This window comes from Zonotrichia leucophrys, chromosome 4, assembly GCF_028769735.1.
Source record: "Zonotrichia leucophrys gambelii isolate GWCS_2022_RI chromosome 4, RI_Zleu_2.0, whole genome shotgun sequence".
Lineage (NCBI taxonomy): Eukaryota > Metazoa > Chordata > Aves > Passeriformes > Passerellidae > Zonotrichia > Zonotrichia leucophrys.
The window spans coordinates 39,553,414-39,568,860 of NC_088173.1; the positions used below are offsets into that span (position 1 = coordinate 39,553,414).

Here is a 15,447-nt window from a genome sequence, read left to right on the forward strand (position 1 = left end):
TAATCTCAGCAGCTGCATTTTCAATTGACTAAATGGCAGCAGATTGCAGAATTGCAGCAGACTGAATGCCCCAGCAGATTCTGAAGAGCTTGAGCTTTGCAGCTCAAGTTTTATGGACAGATAGAGGCTGTAGAGGTAGAGAAGGCAGAACAAGGCTCAACAACTATCCAAGGTAAAAGGAAAATAGAAGGAGGCATTTGAAAAGATTGTGAGAGGACATGACACATTCTCCTCTTGCTGAAGATCAGCAAGACATCCCAAAGGAAAAATGAGCTGGGGCTTGCCTGTGGTACAGCTGAGCTGCTGGCAGAACACTGGATTGATGGGTTAGAAATTGAAGGATACAAGATCCAGTACAGACAGCCTAGATGGATATGGAGAGTGATTTAAGAGGTGCCAGTATGGCTGTAGTAGTTGCCTTTCCTTTCATTCAGGTTATCTTTACTGTGAGAATTGTCCTATGAATTTCCTCTCCACACCCTACCACAAACCCTGCCTTCCTCTCACTGCCATCTCCTCCTCTCAAGTGAAAGTAAGTTCAAGGCCCACCCCTGCCTTGTAGCCCAAGCTCTAGAAAACTGATTCTTCCAAAAGTTGTGCTATCTTGTATGCTTGTTCCGGGGAAAAGATAAAATAAATGAGGCCACATTTTCAGAAAAATGAAGGTGCTTTCAGAAAGCAAAAAGACACATAAAGCATGCATCTGGAACTATGTGCTTTCCTCAAAATACATGTACCAGCTTAGACTTTCAAGTGTTTTTCAGTGTTTTCAGCTTGGACAGATGCATATGTAAAGAAAACCAGTTATTACCATGATTGTTGTGGTTTTATTTGCTCATTTACCAATTATCAGTGTTTTTCAGACTAAACCAAAGAATTTCTTGTGTTAGGTGTGAGCTACTCTGTTGTTTCGTGTAGTCCTGTCATGTAATTTGTGGGTGGCATGGTTATTTTCTAGTTGTTTTTGTTAAGATTTTTCTTCCTGCTACTTGCAGACTTTGGAATAAATGACATTCAGGAATAATAATCAACTGGACTTCCAAGTTTTTTTTAAGTTGTTTTTGCATGCTTCTGCTTGTGTGTGGTCCAAACATTTGGCGCATATATAGTCTCAGTCTGTATACACTGTTGATGACCTTCCTGACACTTTTTTCCTCAATTACCACAGAATATCCTCTACTTCCTGTCAACAAGTAAGAGTCTCATGAATTAAGCCAATATATGTAGTAATATTTTTCTGAGGAAATTTCAATATTCAAATTCATGTTGCACTCAGTATTTCACTTCTCTCTGAACAGATCAGTGGATTGTTTCAAAACCTACTCTGGCAGTCTTAGTGTGCTTTCCACAGTCACAGCAGCTGATATCTAAATCCCACATTGATTTTGAAGAATATCAGAAAACTTGGAGAGTGAACACATATATGGGAATTGTGCTTTAAGACTAAATGTCCTAAAATGGCCTGGATCATTGTCTCTTTTTGTAGTTATTTGTGGTGGGTTGGCCCTGGCTGGATGCCAGAGGCTTGCTGCTCTATCTGTGTTCTCTCTAAAGCTGTTCTATCATTGCCCTCCTTAGCTGGAGAGTTTGTGGATTAAGAACAGGACAGGGAAACCAACTACAGACCAATTAGAGGCAAAACAGACTTGACTTGGAGAATTCAGTTTAATTTATTACCACATTAGGGTAGGGTAATGAGAAATAAACCCCAAATCTTAAACTCACCTTTCCATCAGCTCTCCCTTCTCCCCCAGTGGTGCGGGAGAATGAGGGTTATGGTCAGTTCAGCACACGATGCCTCTACTGCTAATTCCACCTCAGGGGGAAAACTCCTGACACTCTTCCCCTGCTCCAGCATGTGGTCTGTCTCACTTCAGACAGTCCTCCCTGAACTTATCCACTGTCTACAGGCACTTTAGGGGAATCTCAGCTCTGGCATCTGGAGCATCTCCTGCCCCTCCTTCTACACTGGCCTTGGTGTCTGCAGAGCTGTTCCTCTCACATGTTCTTGCTCGATTCCCTGGCTGCATTTGGCATTGTGTGGTTCTTCCCTCTTAAATATGTTATCCCAGAGGCTCTACCATGGTCACTGATGGGCTCAGCCTTGGCCAGTGGCTGCTCTGTCTTGGAGCTGTCTGGCACTGGCTCCATGGGACAGGGAGGAAGCTTCTGTCACCTTCTCACAGAGGCCCTCTCTGTAGCCCCCCACCACAAAAACCTTGCTGTGCAAGCCCAGTACATGACTCCTATCAGCCAGGAAAAGTCTTTCTTCCACTCTCCTTACCAAAGAGTTTTTGCTGTCTCGTTTTAGACGCGAAATCGTTTTGAAGGCACAAGGTCAGAGGTCGAGGAGCTCATGAACAAGATCAGAAGAAATCCTCAGGAACATAAAAGAGCAAATCACTTCACGATGGAAGGCTACCTCTACGTACAGGAAAAAAGTAAGGTGTAGTTTGTATTCCGCAGTGCCCATATTGGGCATATGGCCAAGTCTTGCCTCTACAGGTAACATGATAATGCAAAGAATTTACTGTTGATTAAAGAATCATCTAAGTATATTTTTCAAAGTTTTTAACAGCATTGTTACTCTGGCTCATACAAAGAATATTGAGCTGAAAATGTGACAGTTTTTAGTAAAAGTGTCTGAATTCAGGGAAGTTTTGTTTGACCAAAGAATGGATTTCATCTTATTTTTAGTTCCTCACTAATGACCCCCCCTAGAACTGTCAAGCATTTGTTGTCAGCCAGCAAGATGAGTTGTCAAGTTAGCCTCTGAAAATTTGGCTTGTTGAATATGATGAAATTGAGTGTCATTTCCTTGATTCATTGATACACTTTCATTACCTAATTGTGATGATAGGGTCAAATAAAGCAGACTATATGTTAGGTAGCTGGTGTTAAAATTCTTGCTGTGAAGGTGCATGTTGCATAAATCATATCCTGTCAACACTTCAAACAATTATAAATCTTTCTCACACTAGTAAAAACGCCAAGCAAGATGCAGAGCTCTTGTTGCTCAAGGAATGACAATTTATTGTAATTTATTATTTATTTTAAATCATTTTGCATAAATCATGTTTTTGAGATGTTTGCCCTTATAGAGTGAAAAGATTTATTTGCAGATCAGTTGTCTAGGAGAAGTTAAGTAATAGAAGTGCAGAGATACAAAGGGTCAGAATCCAAGTTTGAACAGTTAGCATTATGATGCAAATCTCAGCAATACTGTTTGCAGTAAGCGGGGCTCTAAAGGAAGTGTCTTCTGTCTAGGGTATGCACTGATTAATAGGAGAGAGTTCTGGTGTGATCAGACCTTAATAATGAGATTGCTTAGAACTTGTAACAGAGATGTGGTAATCTGTGGTTATTTAGCTTCAACTTACCAGGTGTAAATTTAGCTTTCTGTGTTCTTCTAAAAGTCTCAAGGGGGTATTTACTGTATAGGGAAAAATTCTTTTATCTGTAGTAGAGAGAGAAAGATAGATTAATAATTCTTTCCATTTGTCATTAAGCATAAGAGTGAAGCACAACATGCATTGCATTTTAGAATAATAAGCAGTGGTTAACATTAGTATGATGTATGATGTATAATATTGTTAATTTGTACCTTTGCTTTAAATACTGCATTAGTGGGAATTAACTAGGGCTCTTAAATATCATTTTAGAAAGCAGAAAGCAGAAACTGGAAAAAGTGAATACTATTTTTTGCTTTTCTGTTATGTAGGGCCTGCTCCCTTTGGTTCCAGTTGGGTGAAACACTATTGCATGTACAGGAAAGAGACAAAGAAGTTTTCCATGATCCCATTTGAACACAGATCAGGAGGGAAACTTGTACGTATATTTACGTATTCTACTCTTACACTTGTCCTGTATTAAGATCAGAGAATGTGTCAGATAAGATTTGTCAAGTACTTTTCCCCTCTACCCTCCTTGCCCCTTTTTTTCATCTTTCCTTATGCAATTCAGTTTGCCATTAAAGGACATTAACCTAAAGTAGTGGACATTAACCTTCTATTAAGTTATTAATAGAATTCTCCAGACTTTTCAGTTGCATCCTTTTAGGAGAGAAGAGGACCTGGCACAGATACCATGGAATGTTTCACTGTTTAGAATCTTGTTTATGAGGTCCTTAACTTTCTAAAATATAAATCAGGAAAATATAACAGACCTAGAAATTTCTTTATTAAATTACTCAGAGTTTTCTTTTGGAGATTTAAATACTTCAAGTGGAAATAGAAAAGTGGATAGGAATATAGTTTGTACTGAAAACTGAATGTGATTTCACCTATCTTTAAAAGCATCTGAAATATTCAAGACCCAAGACTTTGTTTAAGTGGCTAAACTACTGAAATAGTTGGGAATTTATTACCTTTAAATATGACACATAAAATGAATGTATTGATAAAATGCATTTTGTCGCAAAGAAAAATGATATCTGAATCTGGAAACTAAGGCTTGTGTCAATATGCCTGTAAATGCAGCACCCTGCCCTGCCTTCACATTTGGTTAGGAGATCATGTTGTTGGAATTTTATCAAGTTATTATATCCTATTAGTTTCAGCAGAGGAGAGATGACTTTCATAATTTTGAGGACTTTGTCTATTTACGAATATATTGAATTTGGAAGAATCTTTCAAAAGCTTTGGAAAACCTGATGTACTGAAAATTAGTGATATTTGGTTTCCTTAATCACTTCAGTACTTCTATGAATTTTTTATCCTAATTTGCTGTGGTTGTAATAAGCCATTTTAGTTAGTATAGTATATAGTATGTGTGACTGAGCATTCAGCTTTCTAAAACACCTATGAAGCCATTTCTGCTGTATTAAAAGATCTCCCATTTGGAAATCCCTGCAGTTACTCCTTCAGTGACAGCCTTCTATGTCTGGAGATGCTGAATAAGACAAGAAATAATTAAAATGTGCAGTTAATCCTGATTTAATCTGGTACAACTCATGCAGCATTCACAGATGAGTTTGTGATTCCTGGGTAAAATAAGATCCTGGTGTTGGTTTCGAGCAATGAGAGAGTTGATTCTGTAAGACATGTTACAGATAGTAAAGAACACTTCCTTTATTCTAGTTGGTGTAGCTTTTGCTATGGAAATCGCTGTGGCTGACATAAAATGGAAAAAGGCTCTTTGCATGTTTATATTGTAACCAGTGCAAAATATTTTTATTAGTTTAACTTACTGTGGTACTGAGTCATTCTGTAAAGTACCAGCTGAAATGGACTCAATATTTTTAGATTTATGTCCCAGAAATGACCGTAGAATTTATGTTATTGTGTGGAAAAGTGAACAGCAAACATGGGTGAATTCTTTTGCATGTGTCAGTTTTCAGTATAGCTTTTGCCATTTAATATAAATTTACCTTACTTGCCTCGTACAGCTGGCTTGCTGGAGCTTATAAAAACTTCCAAGAACTGGGTCGAGCTTATAAAAACTTTCTTTTCACAGGGTGATGCGGAACTCTTTGTCCTCGCATATTGTACCAAAAGAAATGCAGATACAATAGACAGGCGATTCTGTTTTGACTTGGAAGCTTCAGACAGGTAAGCTTGTGAAGCAGCCTAGGAAGAGCTCTTTTGAGGTAGTAATTAAAAGTACTGCAAAATTGCTGTTGTCTTTGCTTCTGTTTTCTTCAATCCTCAGTCAGAATTCCAATGGGAGTGGTCACTGGAGGAGCAGGCAAGCACTGCCATGGCTCACTGGGTTTTACCTCACTTGTGTGTTGCAAAAGCAGAGAGGAACTGAACTGAAATGTAGACATTGCCTGAGCTCACATTAAAGAAAAGCACAGAGTTAAGAGGAGCTATTAAGACTTATCACAGTGAAGAAACTTGGCTTAAATTGAAGTACATAGAGCTGTAGTGAAAGACTGATTGCAGTAATAATTTATATAGTCATGACCACATTGTATCACACTCCTCTGTTCCAAAATCATGGGTTGCTGAGGAGATATGCTGCATTTTCAGATTGAAATAAGGTTATTGGTATTTTGAGGCTTCTTGTGCCTGGTATAATTATCCACTGCATCTTGAGTATTGTTGCCACTGTCTTTTTGAAGCATCACTTGTTGCTCTATTTCTATAGAAAAATCTTGCTAATCTTTTTCTCTAAAGGACCTCAAAATTTGATAAACATTGTCTTTCAGTAGTGTTCTAGTCTTCCTTCATTTATGAAGGTGAGGGTATATCCAACTTCCTAAGGTATTCCAAATAAATTAGGCCATGTTAATGCTGCATTCCTTTGGTGCAGAAATGGATTGTATCTGGAATTAAATGTTAGATACAAGTTAGGGAATTGTTGCTGAGTTTTTTCATCCACCCCCTCTAAACTCCTTTTAATCTATATGTTTGCTCCTTCCTTACACCAATTAACCACATGCTAACTTATAATATAGTAGGTCTTCAAGTTTTGTGGGCTTTTGGTTTTTTTTTAATATCAGATTCTTAGTGTTTTTCACTTCAAAAGCAGCGGGGCCAATGCTCTCAGGCCCCCCGTCCTGTGATTGCTCATGGTCTGCAGATATGTTTGTGATTATGTGATCAAACTTTAATCAGAATCTATGCTGAGCTTGTGTGACCAGTCAGACTGGCTAGAGGCATGTTCATTCCTACAACAAGCAATTGTAAAGGGATGTGAAACTCCCACTGCATCAGAAAACTTCTAGCCCACATGGCAGATGAGAAGATGCTCATTTACAGCTCAGGTGATGTTTTTTGTCACTCTACAGCATGGTTTGAACTTTCATGTTTGAGTTGAGAAGGATGTGGTTTATCTATTCTAATGCGGTGTCCCAACAGTATGAAAGGAAGTAAAGATTTGCTCTCCAGACATCAGCTCCTCTTGAGTCAGTGTATTGATTGGTCAGTAGGGATAACAGATTTCAAACTGAGTCTGATAAAACTGCTAAAAAGTAGTGTGAGAAATGTCAGTCTGTCCCCCTCTGTGTGTCATCTGCTCAGTGAGGTATCTGGAGTTTATACAGAGATGGATGGAGAGCAGGGTTTCCTTGATCCTGCAAAACACTTTTTCATTCTCTTCTCTGGTAAAAAGGGGAACAATCTAGTTCCTCTTTCTGTCTTGATATAATAGACACAATTTGATCTGCTGTGACCTTGATATCAGACATTTTTCTTTTACTAATATATGTGTGTAGTACTGAGATGTTCCCATGGAGATTAGTTCTGTGCTGCAGGCCATTAGCTTGTTTCGTTGGTATCAGTTCAGGGCACACTTATCCCTCAGCCTGTCCAAGTTAAAAAATAGCACAGGGATTGACAGCTGGCATGGGGTTTTCTACAGTACTGTGCTTTGGAAGGAGAAAAGGTTGTAAAATTTTAGGGAAGACTTTTAAGTAGCAAACATTCAGCCTTGTGTGTTACTTAAGCATAACTTCGAGCTTGCTTAAAATTTGCATATTTTTCTTTCAAAAGGAATGCTGAGATGGCTGTATTTTCTTTAAATTCTGATATTTATGGCCCTCAGGGTGCTAAGGCTCTGGTTAAATCTCTGGGAAGTAATACTTTTTTTCTGTTTCTAGTACTCTCCATCATGTTTACTTGAAGGTGACTTGAAGCAAATGTAGGGAAATTTAAATCTTAAGGCGAGAGCAGAGGTCTTCTAGGATAGGAAAAAGTTATTTTATTAATAAAGAGCATTATCCTTCTAAAATACTACCTAGATTTAATTTTTTTCCAGTATAGGACAATGAGAGGAGGTTTTGTTTCCTTTGACTTTATTTTGAAGACAAATAAATGATATTTCATGCAGCACATGTTGAGTTTGATGTATTGCTTCTAGGCAGATACTCTGATACCTTGAGAACTGTAATTTAGTGAAAAGAACTGAGTGGTTGCAAACTATGGTCATTGTTGCTACTTTAAAGATGAAGATCATATATTGAGTTAACAAATCCCATTTTTCATCTCACAACAGTGCGAGTCCAAGTTTATTTATAATTCACAAAATTCAGTAACTCCAGCAAGTGTTGGAATCAGCAGGTGATCAACAATGAGCTATTTGAAATAGTTTGCAGATTACATTAATTTTCCTTTTCCTCCTGTTTCCCCTATTTCTTACTGCATGTGTCACTTCTATACCTTTTATTTTCAAGATCAGCAGTGTTCAGTTATTAAGCAAAAGAAAATGAACCCTGGCTTTTAGGACAGTGGAATTTTGCTTGTAGTTGGAAATAGAATTTGAAAACCAATTTTTACTTGTTGATGAATGCAGTTACCTTATGTTGTTGGTACATTTGCAGGCCTGGAGTTCCTGTGACCATGCAGGCATTTTCCGAGGAAGACAGGAAGCTGTGGATGGAAGCCTTGGATGGAAAAGAAGCTGTAAGCATAATTTTTAAAATATTCTATTATAGTGTAGTGGGGAATTCTCTCACCCTCTGCTTTCTGATCCCATTTCTACTTTAATAAACTGGCATTATGTAGTTTGCAAAATGATAGATTCAATGAATAAAGGATAAAAGTGAAATAAAACTCAGGAGAGATGAGTAGTTTGGTAAAGCTCAGTGTAGATAACTGCTAATGCTGATATGAGAATTTTTCATTGTAATGACAGCATCAATTTTTATAAATGGTTTCCCATCCCAATGATAATGTTGGTGTTGTAGAAAATGTCTAGTATAAGCATGTTCACTTAGTCTTATGCTGACATGCTGCATTCCAGTGGCAAAACTAGCATGAGTGGGTTACATGGTGTTATTATTTTATTCTTTACGACCAGATCAAAAAGTTCTTGTTAATAAGACTAAGGTTGCACATGAATTTGCTTAATTTCTGCCTCTCATCAGGAAAGATGTCTGAAATGTTGAATTGAAACACACTGTTTATTCTTACAATGATGAATATATTGGTCTTGTGGGCCAGGAATGATGGGGTTTTCTAGGCAAAGACACAGTCTCGTGTCTGCCCCAGGAGTTGTTTGATTGACCTCATTGTTACACTGATCTGGTTTCATTTGCTGAGGTGTTTACTGTCATGACAGGTTGGCTGAGCTGGACTCCCCAGTAAGTTGGAAACTTTTGGGAAACCCAAACTGGAACATAAGTCCCAGGAATCATGACATTCTTAATAATTTAAAAGACCTTGAAACTATGGGAATTTACCCTGCAGAGAAACATAGGAACATGGAGCCCATAGATCCCAGTAATCTGGCTACAGCCAGTTCAGGGGCTGTATCTGTTCTGAGGGGGTGCAGACCTCTGGCCCTGCTGTTAGAGCTGCTGGCGGTGCTGTGCTCTGGCTGTAATCAGCTGTATTTGTGCCTACTGAGCATTGAGATTGAGAGTATCTTCTTTTTCTGGTTTCATGAAAATCTTTAAAATAATTTGTCTTTTTTACTCTTTTTGTGTTAGCTTCTCATCAACTTGAATAAAGCGAATGCAAAGCGAGAGGGAAGTAAGTATTTGAATTAGCATTAAGGCTGATTTTGTTAATATTTTAAAATTGAGAAAGACAAAGGTAATTTGGGTTTTTTTTCCCCTTTGGAACTTTTTCCCCTTAATTATTTTGCTTTTAAATCTTGAGTTTTGAATATTACTTGTAATTTTTGTAATTACAAGCAATTAATTAATTTTTTAATGAATAGGTTTTCATACTAACTCAGTACATATTGTATAGGACTGGACATAAGCTGGAGAAACAGTCTGATTGGTTTGCCAATTTGCTTCATACCTGAAATTGATTCAAGTGTGAATTTGTATGTAAATGCATCACAATTTCTTAATCCAGATTGCGTGTACATTTCTGTTAGAATGTGAAGGTATGGTTTTAAAAGCAGCTGCAGCTGAAGATAAAGATCAGCAAAAAAGCTGAATTTTTGCATTTAAAATATAAACCAAAATATGGAAGTAGAAAAGATGGCTTTCTTTACATAACATTAGCTTGCTTCTGTTGGTGAAGTGTAAGAGTGAAAACAGGTATCCTTCTTTGATTATGAGGCAATTTATGCTTGCTTTTTTAAAACCTTTGAATTGCTGATTCAAGCTGGATCCTGGTGTTATTAATAGAAATTTTTCCTCAGATTTGTCTTTTCATGGTACAAGACCAGGTCCCCAGGAGCAAGAAGGCCAGATGTTTGGGGGAAGGGCAGTTTTGCAACATAAGCTTTTAAATGAAGTTTTGATGTGAAGAAAAAGAGTAAGATAGGAACAACAAAGGAATGCTGGAGCTCAGCTGTTGTCCTGTTCATGCATCTGCTTTCATGTAGTCAGATCATTAACTGCTGTGAAATGATATACATGTGTCCTGTATCTTTAGTGTGGGAATTTCTTTGGCTGAGGGTAGGACTCAGTAAAAGCCCTGCTGTTGATAATTATGTTTTTTCATCATAAGTACTTCCTTGTCCCATTTGGTGAACTCTCTCAGATGTTGTCGATGTTGCAGTAAGTACTGTTAAATTCCATCTTGCATCTGCCAACATGTGTAACTAATCAGAGATCCCATTCTTCAAAGGATGCTGCTGTGAACAGATTCACTGTAGCCACTATCACCAGAACAAGCCTTTCCTTCAGCTAGGCAGGCTCGTGAAGGAGAAAAGCAGAATTTCTCTATAAAAAGTGATGTATTCTTCCAGTTTCAGAATATTTATAGTTTTTCCTCAAGAGTACAAGCTTTATGATTAAGTCCAGCCTTATTTTCAGTGGAAGACATAATTGTAATGGTGCTTTTAAACTGTTCAACACTTTTTATTGTTTCTTTTGTAGGTGCACAGTTGGATAAGATAGGGTTCACCATCATCAAAAAGTGCATCAGTGCTGTTGAAACACGAGGTAATGATCAACCCAACCTGTTTGTGAAGAGGGTGAAGCAGATGGTCTGCTGAAGAAGGTGGTAAAGCCTCCTGTAGATCTCTAGAAAAGACTTTACCATGGAAGACCTTTCACTGATTACACCGACCAAGACAAGAGTCTGTCCTTTTATGCATGGCTTTCTTTCAAGAAATGTGTTTGCCAGAAGTGCTCACAAGAGGGGAATGGCACTTCTCTTGACAAAGGGAGCCAGTTTTTGTGCACAAAAGCTGAGAGAAACCTGTTGTGTTTTGTAGGCATTGCCTGCACCTTTGCTTTGCTGTTCAAACAAAGTAATTTATTTCAGTGTTTCATTTCTGTTCAGTCTCTTAAGGCAGAAGAAGAGGAGCTGAGCAGGCAGGTGATTAACAAAAAGTGTTGAAGTACTTTTCATGGAGTTAGTTTCACCCCAGGGACAAAGATGCTGTCAGGATTTATTGTTACATATACTCATTGTACTTCCAGAATTGGAGATGGAGGAGAGGTCGGTGTGCAGACAGTATTCAAGAGGTATTTGGGATTGATTTTGGAGAGGCTCTGCTGAAGCGTGTGCTGACCAGCCATGCTGAGGCTCACTGCATTGTACATGGCATTGTGTCGAGAAACAGCTTGTTTGGTGGTGGTTTTTAAAAAAAGAGGGGAAGGCCTGAAAGTAGGTGAGGTTACAGTATGTTTCTCAGTTTTTTAAAAGGGATGTTATAATTTCTCTGTGTGCATTTTTGTTTTCTCCTAAATTGTTGACCTTCCCTGTTACTCCCAAAGGAAGGACAGAATTTTTTGCAAACTGGATCTTTTTATTTTTCTGGAGGTCTGGCATTGCACAGGGCAGAATACTTGCATCTTTGTGTATCACAGTCCAGCTTAAATAAGATGAACAGAAGAGCAGGTTCATGCTTGCTGTCAGTGCAGCATCTTACTGAAAAACAGTGTTTTCCATGCATACACTTACTATACAATATTATTAGGAACACAAGCAGCAAAACTTAAAGTTTTGCATTTAAACAGCAAGAGATATCTGAAGTCCTTTTTCTCTTAGACCTTTTTGTATCAGTCCTGTCTGATGCATTAAAGATGTTATTCCAGATTAGGCCATACTCTATCTGGTGTTATATTTGTTCATTCTGTTCTTTTGAATATTTTTTCAGATAAGTTTGCCTGTCTCATCACTTTAAAATTTTAGTTACTGGCATTTACAATCTGAATATTTGAGCTGGGAAACATTGCAGATAAAGCTGGCATCCTACAGATAAGTTGTCTTCACTGCAAAACCCTGTCTCAGTGTAGTCTGGATCTTTTCTTTACAGTAAATGAAGCAGATTTAATAAGAAGGGTGACATGTGCTCATGTAATAAAAGGCTAATTTTGGCCTATAGTACAGTTACAGGCTACCTTACAATACATCATGAATTCTCCTTACTATAAACCGTGTGGAGTATACTATATTTCTATATTTTGATTTATTATTTATAACTATGCTCAAATAGTTTTCTTTGTGGATTGATTATTTTTTTCTTTTTCTGATACCCTACAAAAAAAGTGAAACAAGAACACAACTGTGAAAAAAATGTGAACACTTTCTTTATGAAATGACTATTTGGAAAAAAGGTTTTTGTTGCCTTTTTTTTTCCCCTCAGGGCTGTGGGTGGATAGGTTAAACTGAATGGAGGTTTAAGTTCACTCTGTCCTTTATGCCTTGATTTAGAGGCATGTAAGATGATGCAAAGTATTTGTGTAACTCTCTTGTTCAAGACAAATTATGAGCTTTCATGGGGTAGCAGCATTTCTCCCCATAGTGGGGTCTCCCCTGAAACATACTTGGGGAAGAATTAAAGTTCCCCAAGTCTATGCACACTTGGCACCTTTGCTGCCCTATTGTGCACAGAATCTGTAAGGTGTGCAGTCAGTAGAATGGTAGTTATTACCAATGAAAAAGACTTGGGTCTATTAATTTTGTTTCAGAGAGTACTCAAGAAAGAAAATAAATCACTTTTCAATTAATATTTCTCATCCTGGGGTTCCAAGGATATATTTAGGTAAGGTGCTACCTCCCAGGAACTCAACAATCTACTTAGTTTGGTTTCAACGCACTTGCTTTTTCCATTACGTTTCAAGCAGTCGTTGATGATTTTCTGTTTACTGATTCTGAACTTAACATCAACTGTATTTACAAAACAAAACAAGTAAACAACTCCAAAGCAAAAAAACTCTAAAGGACCTTCAGCTGATGTCTGCTGAGCTAAACAAACAGAGGGCCAGGAGAGCATTCAGTTGTTTGTCTCAAAAGAGTTTGGACACATGGTTGTATGGTGAAGAAAATCCATCTCTCAAGTGGCAGAATTTTCTACCTGTACTTTTCCTTGAAAACCATCTTTACTTGGTTATTTTACTTTAATGATAACGCATCAAAAGCAAGTTATATTCAGCAGGAGAAAACAGGACAGATGCTTCTTCAGAGACTGTGCTTGTGTGCCATGGTTTTATCTCTTTTAATCATAATGGGTGTGAGGTTGGCGTGGGTGGGAAGAGAGGACAGTCTAGTGTGGGTGGAAACTGAGAATAGTCTTGTCATGTCACAGCAGAAGTAGTCTGGTATTCAGAGAGAGAAGAGCATAACGGAGATATTGAACATAAACTTGTCAATGGCTGGATCATTTTTTTTCTCAGTTATGTTCCCTTTTATAAAGCCAAGAAGGGAATTATTTGCTCTGAATGAATAGAAGCACAAAAATCAGTGTCTTGGTTAAAATGCACGTGAGCTTCTGATTCAGCATTGCCTTACAAGAGATTGGCTATGCTCTCGTAGGACATGCTGAGGCATCAGGATATGCATCCCATCTCTCACATACTGAGCACCGTGCTGGTTGGATGTGCATCTGTGTTTTGTCTTGGAGAGAGCGTTTTGGGATTCTCTTTGGAGTATTTCATTTATTATTCTCTTCTGAGAATGATAAAACTGGCTAGGTGTTTATAGAAACATCAAAGAGCTGCGTGCTCCACTAGTAAAGGCTCTGTGCATGTTTTTGTGTGCAAGTAGCTGGTTGTACCTTCTGAGGGGATGTGATGGGTAAAGTTTGCTAGAGCAGTATTTGTCTTGAGCTTAGTACTGGTGGAGCTGCCAATCTGAGCTGCAGAGAGAGATGGCAGCATTGAGCTGCATGACCAGGCTGGCTGCTCCTCAGGCAGAAAGTACATGGTGAAGAGGGAGTAGAAAACCTTTGCAAGTGACATAAAACCGTCTGTCATTACCTTGAATTTAGAGTGTCACTTGTATGGCTGTTTCTGTGCCATGGATTTTGGTATAAAAATTTGTATTTGCAGCTATATTGCAAGTCTGTGTCAGCCTCATGTACAATGCCAGTCACAAAATAAACTTGCCTACTCTGTACCTTGCTTACAATAGGATAAATTACTGTCTTGCTTTCAATACCTTATATTTCTAAGCATGCCTCACAAGCTGTGTCCCTGTGCCAAATTCTGTATCAGGCAGCCAAACATCTTGAGATAATGTAAATATGAAGGAAGTTGTGCTGCGGGGCTTTACCGTTCCAGGTTGCCAATAGTGGTTGAGCCGGCAGACACAGCGTCTGAACCCTTCAGCATTTCAGGCAGTGGGGAGCTGTTCCTTGCAGTGAGTCATCCTGTCAATTGTGTTCTGTAAATGCCAAGCATTATCAGTGTTGGATGTGCTGAAGATCTGAAATGTGCAGATTAAATCAGAAGTAGGACTGTTTCAAACCAGATTTATATATTTTAAATAAAACATCATTTGAAAGTATGGTTAAAGGTATCATCTCAAAGTATGTTGAAATATTAATGCCTCTTTGCACTCCTTGATGTCTGCTAGCAATTAGCTATGTTTTTTTCAGGTTGATGAATTTGAAACTGATCAATGATCTGATAATCTCTATCATAGGCTCATGATTATTGCTGGAGGATTGTCATAGTTTCAATACTGCCATTTTCCAGAGACTTCTGCATTATCATTTCTGTTTTACTGAGGAATAGGTTTTATGGTTTCACCTTGATTATTTCTAAGCCTGTAAAGGTATGTTTGGGGTCAGTGCAGTTGGTTCCCCCCAGTTTTAATGTCAGAACCACAGGAAATCACAAATCAACTTCTGAGATGAGCAAAAGCTGAGTGTGACAGTATTTCTTCAGCTTTTTTTATCTTGCATATGATGCAGAAGGCTTGTTCTGTGGTACTGAAAGTAGTAGAAGACATTGTATAAAACAAGTTTGATGCATTTTGGCAAAGCTTGGTGTTAGTTTGGTACAATAATTTTCCTGGACACCTCTTAGAAGTTTGAAGTGAAACTATTTGCTGCTCTCAGGACAGATTTGTTGTGCATTCTTGTTTGGAGTGTATCAAGGACTATGTTGTTGAGGTTTTTTTTAGTGTCTCCAAGTGGTGCATAGCATGCTATCATACTTGTTCTAGGGATCATTGGAAAACTTACTTGGTTGTGTTGGTAACTTCCTATTTTGAGAAAAACAGTGTTGTGGCCCCATAGCTGTTTTGGTTTTATTCAGTTCACTCTTTTGTGCAGAGCTGAACTGCGAGCATACTCCTGAGTTGTGTGTTTGGATGAGCACAGATAAAATAAAGGAGATCTGGCTTATTCTGGTAATTTGAGCCAGCT

The 15,447-nt window shown here is 38.2% G+C and overlaps 1 protein-coding gene across 2 annotated transcripts in view; it reads left to right on the forward strand.

The window, feature by feature from the left end:
- ARHGAP10 (Rho GTPase activating protein 10) overlaps window positions 1-15,447 on the forward strand; it is a 138,609-nt gene that overhangs the window by 63,189 nt on the left and 59,973 nt on the right. For both annotated transcript variants that reach the window (XR_010439900.1, XM_064711238.1), the window contains exons 8-13: window positions 2,312-2,441; window positions 3,722-3,828; window positions 5,455-5,549; window positions 8,264-8,345; window positions 9,374-9,416; window positions 10,724-10,789. Coding sequence is in view for 1 of the 2 variants with exons in the window: in XM_064711238.1 (XP_064567308.1) it covers window positions 2,312-2,441; window positions 3,722-3,828; window positions 5,455-5,549; window positions 8,264-8,345; window positions 9,374-9,416; window positions 10,724-10,789 (523 nt within the window). In the remaining variant the exon portion in view is untranslated. The remainder of the gene's footprint in view (window positions 1-2,311; window positions 2,442-3,721; window positions 3,829-5,454; window positions 5,550-8,263; window positions 8,346-9,373; window positions 9,417-10,723; window positions 10,790-15,447) is intronic.